The sequence below is a fragment of the Sminthopsis crassicaudata genome, chromosome 1 (genome assembly GCF_048593235.1).
Source record: "Sminthopsis crassicaudata isolate SCR6 chromosome 1, ASM4859323v1, whole genome shotgun sequence".
Lineage (NCBI taxonomy): Eukaryota > Metazoa > Chordata > Mammalia > Dasyuromorphia > Dasyuridae > Sminthopsis > Sminthopsis crassicaudata.
The window spans coordinates 428,413,307-428,429,673 of record NC_133617.1 but is presented as its reverse complement, the minus strand read 5'-3'; the positions used below and the strand labels follow the sequence as shown (position 1 = coordinate 428,429,673).

The 16,367-nt window shown below is 34.5% G+C and overlaps 1 protein-coding gene across 1 annotated transcript in view; it reads right to left on the bottom strand.

Annotated features, from left to right (window-relative positions):
• Positions 1-2,742: 2,742 nt before the first annotated feature.
• Positions 2,743-16,367, bottom strand: part of PMM2 (phosphomannomutase 2) — a 28,410-nt gene continuing 14,785 nt past the window's right edge. Inside the window, exons 7-8 of the mRNA XM_074280507.1 lie at positions 14,699-14,814; positions 2,743-3,982 (exon numbers count right to left, since the gene is read on the bottom strand). Of these exons, the coding sequence (XP_074136608.1) occupies positions 3,881-3,982; positions 14,699-14,814 (218 nt within the window). The 3' untranslated portion in view covers positions 2,743-3,880. The remainder of the gene's footprint in view (positions 3,983-14,698; positions 14,815-16,367) is intronic.

Genomic DNA, 16,367 nt, shown 5'->3' with positions numbered 1-16,367 from the left:
ACCAGGGAAGGAATTTTTGGATCGATTGCAGCTCAAGGAGGTTGTCTGTTAAGGCATTGAATGATTTATTTACATTGGTAGGATGGAATGAAAACAGATTGCATCACTGAAATGCTAATGTGTGGTAGGGTGAGAAGAATTTAGGAGTGGAGTCACTCAAATTCCAGCTCTTGTCTCTTCCCAATTGATCTTGGGCATATTGCTTAATCTCAAGACTTTACACACACAGGAAATGAATATAATAGCTATTAAATGATTGAAGAGGGAACTAAATATAAACATTTTGTAAATAGTAAATCATTGTGCAAATGTATAAGTTGACGATATTGTCATTGCTTTGGATCCCAGGTTCATATGCTGTCTTTCTCAAGGTCTTATTGGGAACCTTTATTTTCTGCTTTGGAAGGTACACATTAGCTTTCCAAGTCAAAGGTGTAACATTCTTCCCCAATCGCTGACTCCTTTTCTCCAAGGTTCCTAGAGTAGACCAAAAACCCTCTCATTTTATAGATAAAGACAATGAGGCTCAAATCACTTAAATAGCTTGCTATCATCATGGGGTATCATATATGTGACATGATATATATACATATATATATATGTAGTGTCTGATAACCTAAATTCAGTGAGGCTTACTTAGGATTTGAACTCTCTTCTAATAACAAATTCAGTGCTGTTTCAGGCTGCACACAAGAAATGTATTTCAAATGGAAATACACTTTGTCTAAATTCTGGCAAATTCCAAGACATTCTTGTCTTTTCCAGGTTTTGTTTATCATTCATGTCTTTTTAAAACACGTTTTATGAGTTGAAAGAACTGAGTCTTACCTTTCAATTTCCTGGATAAAAGATATCAGGAAGATGTAGGGCTGGCAGGGAACTTAGAAGTCAGTCATTTTACAAATGTAGAAACTGAGGCTCTGAGGCTCTTAAGTGACCTGACCAAAGTCACAGAGGTACTAAGTAAGGTTCTGGGATTTGAACCCAGGGTATTTCCTATCTCCAAAGACTGTGCTGTTCCTACACTATGCTTTTCTTACAGAGATTGAGGCAGCTTTAAGATTTACAAATACCTTCCTCAATTCTTCAGAGGAGCGCACTACCATATATGGGGGAAATATCCACAAATCAGGTGCTGTCATTTAAATGATTTGCTATATCTACTTTACATATTTTTTCCTGAGGGACTATTGTCTATTACTGTTTTTCATATGCTGGCTTCCTTTTCAAATGAAACATGCTCACAAAAAGTTGTCATGAAAGATCAAAGTCCCATGTAAATGAGATTGAATGACTGTTTCATAAAGGGCCTGCATATGTAGGGGAACACAGTCTGATTCACAGTTAGTTTTTCTTTGGGATTTTTTAATATAAAATATTTATCTTAGATAATAAAGTGGAAAGGTGTTCACCTGGATAAATTAAAGTTTTACTTTCATTATGCTTTGAAAAACTCCCTACTCAGAAATTGTCATACAGAAAAATAGCACTGCATTGAGACCTAATTATTAATCTTGGCAAGATCTTTTCCAGCTCTAATATTAAATGATTCTATGATTACAAATAAGGTGTTATCTAAGAATTCAGTCTAAACCTAGTTCACAAGAATTGTTGCCTAGTAAGTTTTGATTTGTGGAAAAAGCAACATGTAAGGAAAATTTTAAATTTGGTGCTTAAGTATAAGAATGAAAGACTTTGATGAATTTTGATATATAAAATTCAAAGGCCATAACAGAAAATAGGTGTAGGTCTTGAAAGCCATTTGGTCAGTCAGTACTGGCAAATACTATGATAGAAATGAAGGTTAGTTACCGTTTATAATAAAAATAGAGGGAAGCAGAGGAAATGACGGCTTTTAAAACCTCTCTATGAGCTACATTCTTTCAGTTCATGCCGACACCAAAGGGGGGATGGGAGATCCATTTAGTCTTTCTCATCTGTACAGCATAAGCAATCAAATGACTCACTTTAAAATTGCGTGGTACACTTGCAAAACCTTAACTCCTGAACTCATGTCAACTAAGATGAATAATGCCAAAAGTGGTGCTTTTGCTAAAAACTGTAAAATTTTATTTTTGATTTTGAAAAGAAATCTTTTTGTACATTATTTCATTTGCAATGTTAAAGAAAACAAGCCTTTGATCAGTCACGTTTTCTGAATGTTACTAATCAGAAATGCCATGTGCAACACTTTGCTCGGTGAGAGCAGAGATTTATGGTTTCCATTCCCAATATTTTCCCCAGATCAGTGCCTAGCTGGCTATCACTCCCAAGTAAGTAGAAGTTAGACTGGGGCTACTACTAGCCCCAGTCTAACTCAGAAGGGGGTTAGGCAGGGTTTAGTCTTTCTCTTGTGCTTGCTTGCATGCTCTGGGCCACTTCAATAGTTTTGCCAATGATGACACTAAAGAGGAAGCCAGTCAAGAGAAAGTATAATTGGTACAAGGTCCTGTTAGTAAAACCTAGCTGCAGGTGCTGTCCTTATGGTCACCTATCCTTTCATTCTATCAGCTGCAAAGAAGGGGAGTGCTTTTTTTTTATTTTTTTTTTTTTTAATTGCTTCACTGGAGAGATTAGATGTTACAAAATGGACAAAGGTTTCTGATTTTGTTCCATTTTTTATCCAAAATTCAAATAAGGAAATACTGAATCAACTAAATAAAAGAAATGAAACCACAGATGTTCTCATTTTTTTCTAAAGCAAGTATTCAATTTTACACGAGGGTTAAGCAATAAATGATATTTTTCACTAATAAATAATGGTAGGATGAGAAACTTTATATTGCTGACTGGTTAGTTAGGCTTTTTTTTTAAACTTTACCTTTAAAATAGCTAGGAGGTAGATAGCTAACTTAGAGCATTTCTTATACAGCCTAGCCAAGTACAACGTGGTTCTTGATGACTGGGGAAAAGTTCTAGAGCTGTTTTGTTTTAGGGTACTCAAGAGACCAGCCCAGATTTTGTAAACTGAGGCTCCCATTAGGTCAGGATCCTGGAAGGTTATTCTGGCCTCAGCAATCACGTGCTAGTTGGATGTTTTCCATTCTCATCCATCAAAGGCAGTGAGTTGACAGATATGATTGTTATACAGTGGATGAACTAGCTGTACTGTTCAAATAGAAGTAAATTCCCAAGTTTCCAACAGTGATGAACCAAAGGATAAGTTTTCTAGGGGCTGTCATCTAGCCAATCGTACGCAATCAGCTTTAATATGAATAAAGTCCTTTAATATGAATAAAGCAGTGATCACAGGGATGTGAGTTTCATAATATAATTTTGGCAAAACAAGGAGTCTTCATCAAAAGCCCAAAATCAGTAGGAACATTTTCCATTTAGTGAATGGTGGGTTTAAGTTTCAAACTGCAGAATTTTTCATATAAGAAATGCTATGTTGCTGTTTTGGAGGTCAAATTATACACATAAAATCTGTCACAGGATCCCTGTTTGTCACTTGTAGTTAAATTTTCACTTTTACTTTCCATTATAAAAACTTCCCCCAAAAGATAAATGTGTATACCATGATTATGCTTAGTTTCTCCTTGAAAAATGGATGTTCCTTTGAGTCAACTGTTGCCTTAGGATCCACAAATCAAGAACTCTTCTGTTTCTTTAGTTTTTCCAGATACAAAGAAGAAAGATGGGCTCTAACTTTAATTTAGGAGTGAAGATATGTGTGTCTACTTTACTGAGGGTACTGACCACTGCTCACAGTAATTCAAAACATGCTGTAAAAGACCCTGTGATGTCTGAATTAGAGGTGGGCAGGGCAGCATTTCTTGAGTTTGAAATGAAGTATCAAGTCTTTGAGGCTTGTTAACTTCTCTAGTTTTGAGATGACTTTTTTTCTTTCTTTCACTCTTTATGGCCAGGAAATGTAAAACTACAAGAAAAGTTCTTCACAAATTCTTTGTGTATCCTCTGGGCTCGTTACTGAATAACCAACTGTTCGGGAATCTGTGTAGATTTCATAGTCATTTCCACCCTATAAACACAAGAAAGACATAAATAGGTTTTTAACTTATTAACCTCTTTTTAGCATGTGATTATTGTTACTTCAGAGCCAAAAATTGCCAAAGAAATCAAAAACTTTACTCTTAGCAGAGATAGAGAAATATACCACAGATTAATCCATTAATCTTAAGGAAGGGGGAAAAGGCCTTAATTAATCAAGAAACAAGTTTAAAAAAAAAAAAAAAAAAGATAAAAATCTTTTCTTTGAATCATAAGTCAACTTGGAACATGCAATTACACTTATAAAAGAAAAATTATGTTTTTATTGTATTGGCTGCTTTATTTAGTTCTTTCCTTCTGTCCACAAAACTGTGATTAGGTTTTAAACATAGAAACTTAAAGCTGTAAGGGCCTTTAGAAATTATCTTTATCTGTTATCTTATTTTGCAGAAAAAGCCCAAAAAGGGAAAGTGATTTGTTCCCAAAGCTAAAACATTACTTACATCAATATATTTTTTAAAAAGGTTATATCCAAGTTCTTTTTCTTGGAAAATTAGATGTTCACCCTTAAAACACTTGCTTTCACAAATTATAGTTAAAACAAGTTCGTAATTTTGTGAGTCGCATCATTAGAACTCAAAGTGAATAAACAAATTATATAGTAAATCTTTGTTAGAGCTTTTCTATATCTAATCCATTTTTAAAAAATGGATGCCAGGGGCAGCTAGGTGATGCAGTAGATAGAACACAGCCCTGAAGTCAGGAGGAGCTGAGTTCAAATTTGACCTCAGTCACTTAACACCTTCTGGCTGTGTGACCTTGGAGAAGTCACTTAACCCCAATTGCTTCAGCAAAAAAAAAAAAAAAAAAGATGCCTTTGCATCCTGTCTGGATGTTTAAGAATTTGAGTTTTATGAATGATGATTATATTCTTCTAAGCCCTGTGAAATATCTACTATATTTCAGATCTCACTTCTAGACAGCACTTCGTGGTTTTCGACTTAACAATATTTTATTTTTTCCAATTACATGTAAAGATAGTTTTCAACTCATTTTTAAAAGATTTTGAATTCCAAATTATTTTCTCCCTTTCTCCATTCCTTTCCCACCTTCCCAAAAGAGTAAGCAATCTCATATAGGTTAAACATGTATAATCATTTTAAATACATTTCCATATTAGTCACATTGTGAGAGAAAAATTAGAAGAAAAGGGAAAAACCACAATAAAAAAAAAACAAAAACAAAAAACACAACCCTGAAATTAGTATGCTTCAAATCTGCAAACAGTCTCCATAGTTTCTGAGGCCATATTTGAACTCAAACTCAGGTCTCCTGACTTCAGGGCCAGTGCTCTATCCACTGCAACACCTAGCTGCCCCTCATTTTTTACAGAACAATAGTATCATTACAGCCATATAACACAACTTATTCAGCCATTCTCTAAATGATGGGCATCCACTCATTTCACAAAGTACATGTAGAAATGGGTTGGTAGATAAGAAATATCTAAAAGAACAGTAAATTGGTGTGCTGTCCATGGAAATTTAACATCTGTCAAAGACAAGCTATTTTTGTAAATAAATCAGAGACACCTGGAGGAGTTCATTAAACGGATTAAAATCCATCATTTTGCCAACAAAACTTTAAAAAATTATCTTTTTATTAAAAATGTAATCATTAATAAACATTTCACATATGAATCATAAAAAACTAGATTAAACTATGGATTGATGTTAAATTTATATAAAATTTAACTATATTAAATTTAACACGGTTATAGGTTTTTTATTAAAGCATTTATTTGAATTCCTCATGACAGAAACAAAATTTGGCCTGTTTGTGCCTTAACTTCTGAAGCTGAAAGATTTTACACATTTTATATCTGTCCTTGGGATAAAGATATACTTAGTTTGTATTCACTTGTTAAGTGCCACATTCAAATGAAGGCAATTTTTAGGACTTGGGCATTTGCATGGACCAGTTAGGAAGACAAGAGCTCTGATCGCGTTTTCCTGCTATGAAAAACTACCATTTATATGATATATTAAAATACTGTGTTGGTATAGATATATGTGTGAAAAGCAGCACAGTTTTAAAGATGTTCTATGGTATATTCCCAGAAGAGGGAGGAAGTGAGAGAAGTATATAGGTAAATGGGAGTTGTGGATTCATGTTTTCAATTCACTAACATGCCATGTAGCACTGGGCAAGAAAACCTGTAACATGACAGGGCTAAAATAACCCTAAAAACACCTGTTGGGGAAAGATGGTGCCAGTATTTGCCAATACCTCTGCTAATATTATTAGGGCTTAAATGTAGCATTTTGCATTATAAAACAATTGAACCTCAGTGGTTTTGGTTTTCCTTCTTGAGGATGGGGCTTGAAATTTTTTTAACTTTCAGTTTCTGCAAAAGCTATTGGGTGTTCCTTCCTGTGGAGGTATTCCTCTTGTACACCAGAAAAGGGGCAGGGTTTGAGGTTTGAGGGTGGGTAATACAGACAATTTCTAAAAGAATGAACCCTGGAGCCATAAAGAAAAGGAGATTTCTAACTTGGGATCTGCCCGCCATTATTAAGTACTGCTTATCTGTGTTGTCAGAGGTGAAGTAAAGAGACTTTTTGGTAAAAGAAGTCACAAATAAACATATATTCAAAACAATCTGAGAGGCTACTGGAAAAAGGCTAAACAAATGAATGGTATATGAATGTAACTGAATAACTGTCTTATGAAATAATGAAATGAACCATTTCAAGGATACTTGGGAAGATCTTTATGAACCTGATGCAAAGAAAAAGGAATACAACTAGTATTACATTTTACTCAATGATAACATAAAAACTTTAGAAACTGATAGGGCAATGATAGATCTTGAGTCCAAATGAATGAAGATGGAACATTACCTCCTGAAGGAGAAAAGATAAACTTAAGATACAGAAACAGAGTTTCAGACATGGCTAACATGGAGAATGTATTTTGCTAGATTAAATAGATATAAAGCAATTTGTTTTCATTGTTTTGTTTTAAAATTTGATCTATTTTAACGAAATACTTGCCTTTTAGAAAAAAAATTTTTAATGAAGAATAAGGAGAGGATGAAGAGATTATATGCCATGAATCTCATATATTTGGGCTAGCAATAATTTATCAGTGAAACCAGCTTATTAATATTTAAAAGTCTAGAGTAATTCACCCCGGGCACCTGCCATTTCGTAGAAGTTATGAGTATTGAGATAGGTTCTTAAATTCTATTTTTCTTCCAACACTTGCACGTGCTCTTGATAATTTTAGTAGTAGAGTACCATTATGATGCTGATTATAAGGATAAACCACATCATGGGGAAGATGACTGTATAAAATGTTAGAATGATAGGGGAACATGAACACCATCTAGTTCAATACCCTTTTTTTACAGAGTTAAATGGATTCCAGAAAAGGAAATGACTTGCCTAAGTACTATTTAGTGGTAGAACTAGATCTTTTGATTCCTATTTCAGCTTGCTCACAAATTAGCTCACAGTACTGAAGAACATTTGTATCGATACAGCAACAGATGGTTTAGAGGTACATAGATACTTAAAAAGCTGGCAGACTTATTTCAACAAACCTATTATAGGAAAATTTAACAATTCATGCTTTCCTTTCCTCACTGCAAAAGACTATACACAGTGAATCTGGGAAAAGCTTGCTTTCTCACTGAATTGGAAAAGCTAGAGCATATAAAACAGTGAGTGTTGAAATTAATTTGCTCTAGAGGCTGTTGAATACCTATTCATCTTACAGTTGTCATGGTACAGTGAAATTACAGTTCTTGGGAAACACTGGAGAAAGCAAATACACCAAGTGCTGGGAAGCTGTTTGGTCACTGGCTAATCTACCTTTTCAATCAGCCACAATGTGACAAAAGTGTTTTCATATAGCATATTTGAATTTCATCAAAACTACAAGACTCTGAATAATCCTTCTATTCTGTACCCATCATAAGGTTATTGGATTTGGAATAAAATATATAGGAGTCCTATCTTTGCCATAGTGCCCTCATCTATAAAATGTGGATGGTATTGTCTCCTAACCTCCTAGAGCGGTTATATGAAGATCAAATGAGATAAATGTTAAAAGGCTTTTGTGAATTATACATTACTACTGTACCATCTAACTTGTTACTATACAACTCTTAGGTTAATAGGGGATATGACCTTGTGTCTCTTGGCCTTTTTCTCAGCAGTAAAACTGTTGTATCCTACTTTTAGCCCCCAAGCTGGGGACACAAAATGTACCATTGCTTTCTAGAACCCCCATTATTAAAGATATATTAAAATATGCCTTCCTAGTGGAGAAGTGATGAGGCAGGACTCCCAAGGATGGTGGAAAAAATTGAGTTCGTTTATTTCAGGGACTTTCCCCTTTTTATAATGTAACAAAAACAACTCTGAGCACGTAGGATCACATAAACAACATGCTATTGTATGTAGTTTGCCACCTGCTATCACTCTGCTTCAATCTCAACATGGGTCACCGCTCCCTGACTTCTCAGGAAGGCCGTGAGACCTTAGGGGAGATGGGGAGCCAAACCAGACATTGTTAGCAGGTGTCCTCTGAGCTGAAGGGTCTTATACCTAACCCAGAGTTTCTGCACTGACTGTGACCCTCTACAGTAAATGATTGGGGTGGATTAGTCACTAAGGTCTTTTCCAGCTTTAAATCAATCCTATAATCCTGTGTGCTTTTATTGAACAAAGTTCCAGTCTAAGAGAACAAAGGGCTATTTAGTGGTAGAAATAAGATTTAGATTCATGGGTAGCTAAATTAGTTACCTGCTTACCGATAGGGCTTAAGTTTGTTATTACATATAAAGTACCAAGAATTTCTTAGATTGTATATAAATTAGCAAGGCTCAAATTTCAGATAAGGCCTTCCAGAATTTATGATTTTTATCTATAACTTGTCACTATCCTTTTTTGGGGGAAGGGAGGGTAAAGGAGAAATGATTTTTTAAAAACGAAAAATGTGTGCAGTAGAATTATATGCAATATTGTATAAGTAAGGTATCATTAATTTTGACAAATACTTTAAGAAAAAAATTTTTAGTCAAAGACTTATTTTTAATAGCAGTTTTAAATGCATAACTTATCTTACTGTTATCTATAAAATGAGAGAATTGAAACAGCTTCAAAATCCCATGATCTTCTGAACCTATAATCTGTTTGTTTTTTTTCTTTCTTTTTTTTTTTTTTTTTTTAAAACTCATGACATTAGTTTCTGGCAGCAAGATGATGATGAAAGAACACTGAATTTGGAGCCAGAATAACTGGGTTCTACACCTGTCCCAGCTACTTAATTACACGTGACACCTTAGGCAAGTACAAGGACTCCAAAGGAGGAGCAGGTGAAAGGGAGGCACTCAATGATTCAACATGTAGTAGGTACCTATGATGAGTTAAATACTATGTGCTCATTATGGGATGTACAATGAGTTAAAAATAACAATCCATGGCCTCAAATTTACATTTTTACAGGGGGCAATGCAACATGTACATAAGTAAGAACAATAATACAGAGCTAGGTATGATTATTACCAAGAAGAGAACCTTACAAAATGCTCTTGAAAACTGTAGGAGGGGAAAGAACACTTTCAGCTGAAGGGAATAGGAAATGCTTTATAGAAGAGGGGAGTAGTATATGACAGGAGGCTTGAAAAAAAGTAAGAACTCTGAAAGGTGGAAATAAGATGGAAACCTTATTTAGTCTATATCAGTGATCCTCAAATTTTTAAAATAGGGGGCCAGTTCATTGTCTCTCAGACTGTTGGAGGGCCGGACTATAGTAAAAACAAAAGCTCACACTCTGTCTCTGCCCCTCAGCCCATTTGCCATAACCTGGTGGGCTGCATAAATGTCTTCAGCGGGCCTCATCTGGCCCTTGGGCCGTAGTTTGAGAACCTCTGGTCTATAAAATGCATAGAAAGAGGAAATAGTGCACTGAGTTCAGAAAACAAGTTCATTTTGGATGGAATGTGTGAAAAGAAAATAAATTACGGTTGGAAAGGTAAGTTGCAGCCAATTACAAAGGACCTTAAATGTTGGTTTATTTTATTCGATAGTGAACGTGAAGTCAAAACAGTCTGTTATGGTCCAAAGGCCTCAAATGTGGGCCCTAGAAAACTACTCAGTGCTGCTGGAATCGGATTAAAATGTAACTAGGAAATATTTAGAACATAATGATGTTAATATATGTTAGTTCACCTAAAAATTGATGGAATTTGCATGGTAGGTAGAAATAAGCGGTGTAACTTGTTATCAATGAAGAAATGAACAGAAGAAACAGGATGAAAATATAGTATTCAAGAAATATTTATAACCAGGAAAGTTTATGTAGGTTGGTACTATAACAAGAAAGGATTAGTCAACTGATAGCCCACATTCCTATTGGAACAAATGAAATATCAAGAGATCTCAAGGAAGGAATATAATACTTAGTAGATTCCCAGTAGAAATTTTATAGTAAGACGCAAGAATCACCCAGGATGAAAAGGAATGGTGATCTTTGAGGGATCACCTGCATCATCAATGAGATCATAGACCAACTGGAGATCTTAGAATTTAGGAGAGCTTTCTGAAATGATAAAAATTACCTAGGTCTCCTGAAAAATCTTTCCAAGGAAGTCTGACTGGTACGTCTTATTAATCTTGCTACCTTTATAACAAAGACATTAAAAAACCAGTTCAATGACTTAAAATAATACTTAAAGTAAAAGGTTCACTAAATATTTCTTGTTGATGATGTTACTCCTACTAAAGAGAATTTTTTTAAAAGTAGAAGTTCATCCAAAAATCAATTTCCTTTACCTTCTTTTACTGCATATTTATGCATTTTCCTTTGGACTTTTCTGCATTTTGAAGTATTAGGCTTGTTGGTTTTAATGGATTTTCCAGCTCTAATTCTATTATGTTCCCATGATTATATATGTGAGGTGAGGGAGAAGAAATAAATTGACCTTAAGTTACAAATAGGGAAAATTAGGTGAATGGTATTATAACAGAATGAAACAGTAAAGTCAAAGAAGGAATAGGGTCAGGGAAAAAATAATGAACTCTTTTGTTTATGTCAGATCTGGATCACTATGGGGATATCCAGATGGAAATGTCCTAAGGGCAGCAGGAGAAGAAGAAAGTATAGACTGAAAAGTCCAGAGAGATAGATACGGGAATTGTTTGTCTAAGAGTAATGGTTAAAGCCACAGGTACAAATGACATTACCACAGCACCATTAGTGTATAGAAAAAAAGGAGAGGGCCAAGGATAGAGTTTTGTGCAATGTCCACATTATGGGTTTTGCAGGAATAATTAGTCAGTGAAAGAGACAAAGGAGGTCAGTTAGAGAGGTAAATCAGTCCAATATGGTCTCTGAAACCAACAAAGAGAATATCCTGTAGTAAGGAAAACACCACCTGCTTGGATTTGGTTAATAGGAAAGTCCTGGTGACATTAAATAGGTAAATAAGCATTTATTGAGTACTAATTTTATATGGCAGGCACCATGGTAAGATGTTGGAGAAGAAAAATAAGAGGAAAGAAACAGACCCTGCCCTCAAGGAGCTCACATTCTATTGGAGATCTATATACTGGAAGTTTCAATTGTATCAAAATTGATTGCAAGGGGTCAAGGTGAGAGTGAATATTGAAGAAGTGGAGGCATCAATGTTGGCATTGTTATGGACAAATACAGAACTGAAGATAGAATGGAAATGCTTAAAAGTTGTTCGTTTTTTTTTTCCTTTTAGAATGAGAAAACCTCAACATACTTGTTAGCTAGATGCAAAGATGCAATGAGAACAAGGGAATGATCGTTGGAATAAGGTGCTAAAGAGGCATGAGGGAATGATATTAAAAACTGAAGGATTAATTTTGGTGAATAGCTGGAACCTCTCTTCTATGACCAGTGGGAAGGAGAAGCTGATGCTGACAGGATTTATAAAGGGGGCAGGAGCTGAGAATGTTCACATTGGAAATAGAAATTTAAGACATTAGCAGTTTAGTGTGTGCATGGGGAGTGGATTAAAGGCAATTTGCAGTAAGGGGGGGAGCTAAAAAACCCAAATACAGATCCTGATGGCTATGGAAAGAAGGATAAAGGGTTTGCAAATTGAGGTATAAGTGGTACTTAAGAATGGAGAGTGGCAATGATCCCAATATGGGAAAACTTCCTGAATAATAGCTAGAAAAAACATCTGAAGTTGATTTTTGTTGGTCTCAAGAATTAGATTCTAATTTGTCAAGTGGAATAAACAAAATGAGACTTTTTCTGATGACAATCTGAAGGCCATCTTTTCCCCAAAGTAAGTTTTTGTACTATTAACAAGTTCCTCCTTTCTTCACTATGAAAGAAAATGACATTTAGTAGGCAGGTATGAGTAAGCTCCTTAAGAGTTACTTAGCATCTGAATAGAATATAATTATACTTCCTAGTTGTTTTTGAAAAACAGAAATAGCATGAGATCAGATAGTGACAGTTTGCAATGGATTTTTTAAATGGAACCTATTTAATGAACATTATCCTGAAAATGATTTCAATAACTAGATATAGCAATCATATATAAATTTTTTTCAATCATAAAGAATATAAAGTATAAAATTTTATTTATATGAATACACATCACAAGGATGAAAAGAACAAAACTGTTTTAACTTAACTCTACCAGAAGGTACTCTGTAACATGCTATCAAATATTTCTTGAACTGGAGTCAAGATATCTAAAAGGCTTTTGTTACCAACTATATGGGCTTTGGAGAAATCACTTTAAGCAATTAAATAATTTTGTGAGTGCTTAATTCATGCAAATACTGTATTTGATGATAGGCATCAAGAAGTATGAAATGTGGTCTCTGCCTCTAAGGAGCTTATAATTTATAATTTATTCAGGAGACTGGGGTTCTACATAAAAAGATAATTACAATAAAAATCATGAGAAGTGCCAAGTTTGTAGTATAGACACTGCTAAAGGACTTCAGTGCAGAGGGAGACCCTAGCTGGCTGAGGTGATCAGGAAAGGTTTCTTAAGAGATAGGGCCTGAACTTATTCTCTTGGGAAGGGTTAACATCATCCTCTTCTCCACCCCTTCATCCCAAATCTCTCACTCATTCTCTGCAATCCTAATTCATATTATGGTATATGAAGCAGTATGATATAGCAGAAAGGACCCTGAAGTAAATGACCAAAGTTTTAGGTTCAAGTCCTAATTCTGCCATTTACTAGCTATATGACTCAAAGTAAGTTATTTTCCTCATCTATCAAATGAGGGAGTTGGACTAGATAATTCACATGCTTTCCAAGTCTATCATTCTATGAATTGTCACAAAATCTAAATTGGTAAAACTCAAGGGATGAGGCTTTCACCATATAATGGCTTAGTTTATTAGTGACTTATATTGTCAATGGCAAAACACTTTATTAATGTCCTCACTTCTAAGGTAGAGGACATTAAAAGGATACAAACCCAGATTTGTAGGTAATGCATTCTGCCAAACCATAATCCATTAACACCCTTTGCCTTCTCATATTTCGTGCTATTTGCCTTAATGTCAAGAAAGTAAAATCAACTATTACTATAAGTCTGGAGAATTATAGATTATGAAAATGACTTTATTATATATTGCAAAATAAATTTTTTTCATTAAAATCTTGGACATATAATAGGCTGGTCTGCTTAACAAAGGATATTTCTAAGCAAGAATTAAATTCCAAAATGGCATATACTAAATGCCAATCTATTTTTTATGCCAGGATTAGAGGACATGGTTCATGGGCTGCCAGCCTAAATAGATAATTTTATTGATAATATCTTAGTATAATTTTCTATACCAGAAAGATAGGGTATTTAGAATTTGGGGAACTGACAGTCTGGGACTGGGAAGTAAGGTGAACTGGATTACTCCTTCCCCTCTCTACATAATTTTGGTTATTTTCAGTCACCACTTATACTATCTTTGGTGTGAGTGCCATACATAAAAAAAAAACAAGAAGAAAATGTATTTCAACTCCTCTAAATGAGATTCACTTTCTTGCCAATATATAACTCAAATCATATCTAACTTTTAAGGAAGGATTTCACAAGACAATCTATGCAAATAGAAGCAAAGTACAGTAAGAAGTATGTTGGGAGTTACAGAGTTTGAATTCAAACATTATCTGTTACTCACTACTTGTACAATTTTGGGCAAGATACCTGATCTCTCTGGATCTGGGTTACCTTGATTATAAACTGAAAAAGTTGCATTACAATGGTCTCTAAGGTCCCTCGTTCTAAATCCTATGCAGTTTTTTAAAAAGTTACAATACAGATTAAGATACAATTTTTATAACAAGCAAACCAGATTGGCTAAGAGCAAATTTTCAACAGTAATGGAATTGAAACAATGTGTTAAGTAACTAAAAAAGGGCAACATTTAAAGATTAAAACTGAAATAGATCTAAGTTTGCTTTGCTGCTTCTTCCTACAGTGGAAATTTACATGCCTTAGCTAAAAGAGAAAGCCTCATCTGTGCTTCTCCATTCCCTTATGGCCAGAACTATGTTTCTAGGAAAATGCTTAGGAATGGGTGAGACTAGCATTATGTCTAAACACGGCAACAAACTCAGGCAATGATCAAGTATTCAGTACTTTTCTTATGTGGAGAAAGCCTATTCATTTTTCTCATTTAGAGTAGAATACTAAGAATAAACAAACTGTAAAAATACTTTAAAACTTACTGGCATGGTTTTATCTCCAAAGAAATAAATTGTCTTATAGCCATCATTTTCAACAAGTCTCAGACAGTATCTCTTATCCCATCCATTAGGAAACACATCAAAGCTTATTTGGCCTCCTGCATAAAAGACAGAGAAAAAGATAAAAAAGGGTCATTGAAAGGTAATCTTTAAACAACATAGAATTTGCTATTCTGCTTAATTTTCCAATATTTTACTTTCACTCTGATGAATGTAATTTAATATTTTGATTTAAAATTCCAACTTTCACAAATCTTTCACTTGCTTGGCATTTTAGTTGGGTTTTGATGAGGAAGGGTCAACTCAGGGAATTATTTGCATGTAAATGCTGCCAAGCAAGTAGATAGCAAAGGAAATACATTTATCACAAATGTGATAAGAATGACACTGAACTAAGCCTACCCTGAGGCTTAAACATCTCAAATTGCAGATGGCTTTTAGGGAGAAAACATTTTATATATAGCTTAAATTGTCATAGAAATGAAAATAAGCTAAATTAGTAAGTTCAAGTTTCTGGTTTAAAACCACAAATTACTGATTTAAAAACCACAATTTTTTTTTTTTTTAATCTGGAGACAAAAAAATGTTTTATAAAAATGCTCATCTTACTGATATGAGAATACTTAAGCACCAATCTTACTCAATTATGATCCCTATTTCTAGCATTAACTCAGAATTCTTATTAAAGGTTGGAAAAGAGAGATGTAATGACTAATCAGCGTGACAAGAGAATATAACTTATTTAAAGAAGTTGACATTTTTTGTTAATTTAAAACCAGTTAAAACATTAGTGTTTTTTCTGACTTGTTCCACAGAATTAAAATCAGGTCCTGACATTCCGACCAAAAACAAGTTTTGCTCAAACCAATCTCATAAATGAGAACTTTTGCTTCCTGTTTCTGTGGGGAAGGAGCAAAATAATGCAGATTAATTAGGTGAAGTTGAATCTGAAAAGGAGAAATGGATGAAAATTTTGAAGAATCCTTAAACCCAGATTTGACTGAGAGTCAACTGCTTAAATTGTATAAAAGCAAGATCAAGGATAATTAAAGAAAACATATAAGGATTTAAAAGACTTAACAGAATTAGGTAGTGGAATATGAAGGGGTAGATCTAAAAAGACTAAGAAGATAGTAGTTAGCAAAACAAGGCAAGGTAAGGAAAGGATAAAAAGGCAAATGGAACAAACAAAAATTCAGTAAATCAGTAGAACAGACTGCTAGAAAAATGAACACTAAAAGATTTTAACCAGTAAGGATAAGGACTCACCAAATAGTTTTAAGACAAGTATGATGGAGAGTAGGAGAAATCATGCAGTGACATGTATTGAGTGGTCCACTTTTGTTTCTACCACAATAGAGTGAATTATCTGTTTTCCAAGTGTAGGCAGACCTTCCTCCTTGAAAAAGTGAGGGACCTGGGAGAATATCTCCTCTAAATCTCCAGATTAAGGAGAAAACATTCTTAAAGGAGACAGCAGGGTTCAATGGGAATAAAAGTGTTCTGAGGTGGAGGGCTTGGGGGTGGGGGGGAACTGACCCTTTATCAAGATAATGAAAAAAGGAAGCAAAAGAGTACTGTATAATCAGATTTAAAAACAGCTCTTTTTAAAGAGACATGAACTGGATGCTCGGAGGTAGAAGTTGCCTGA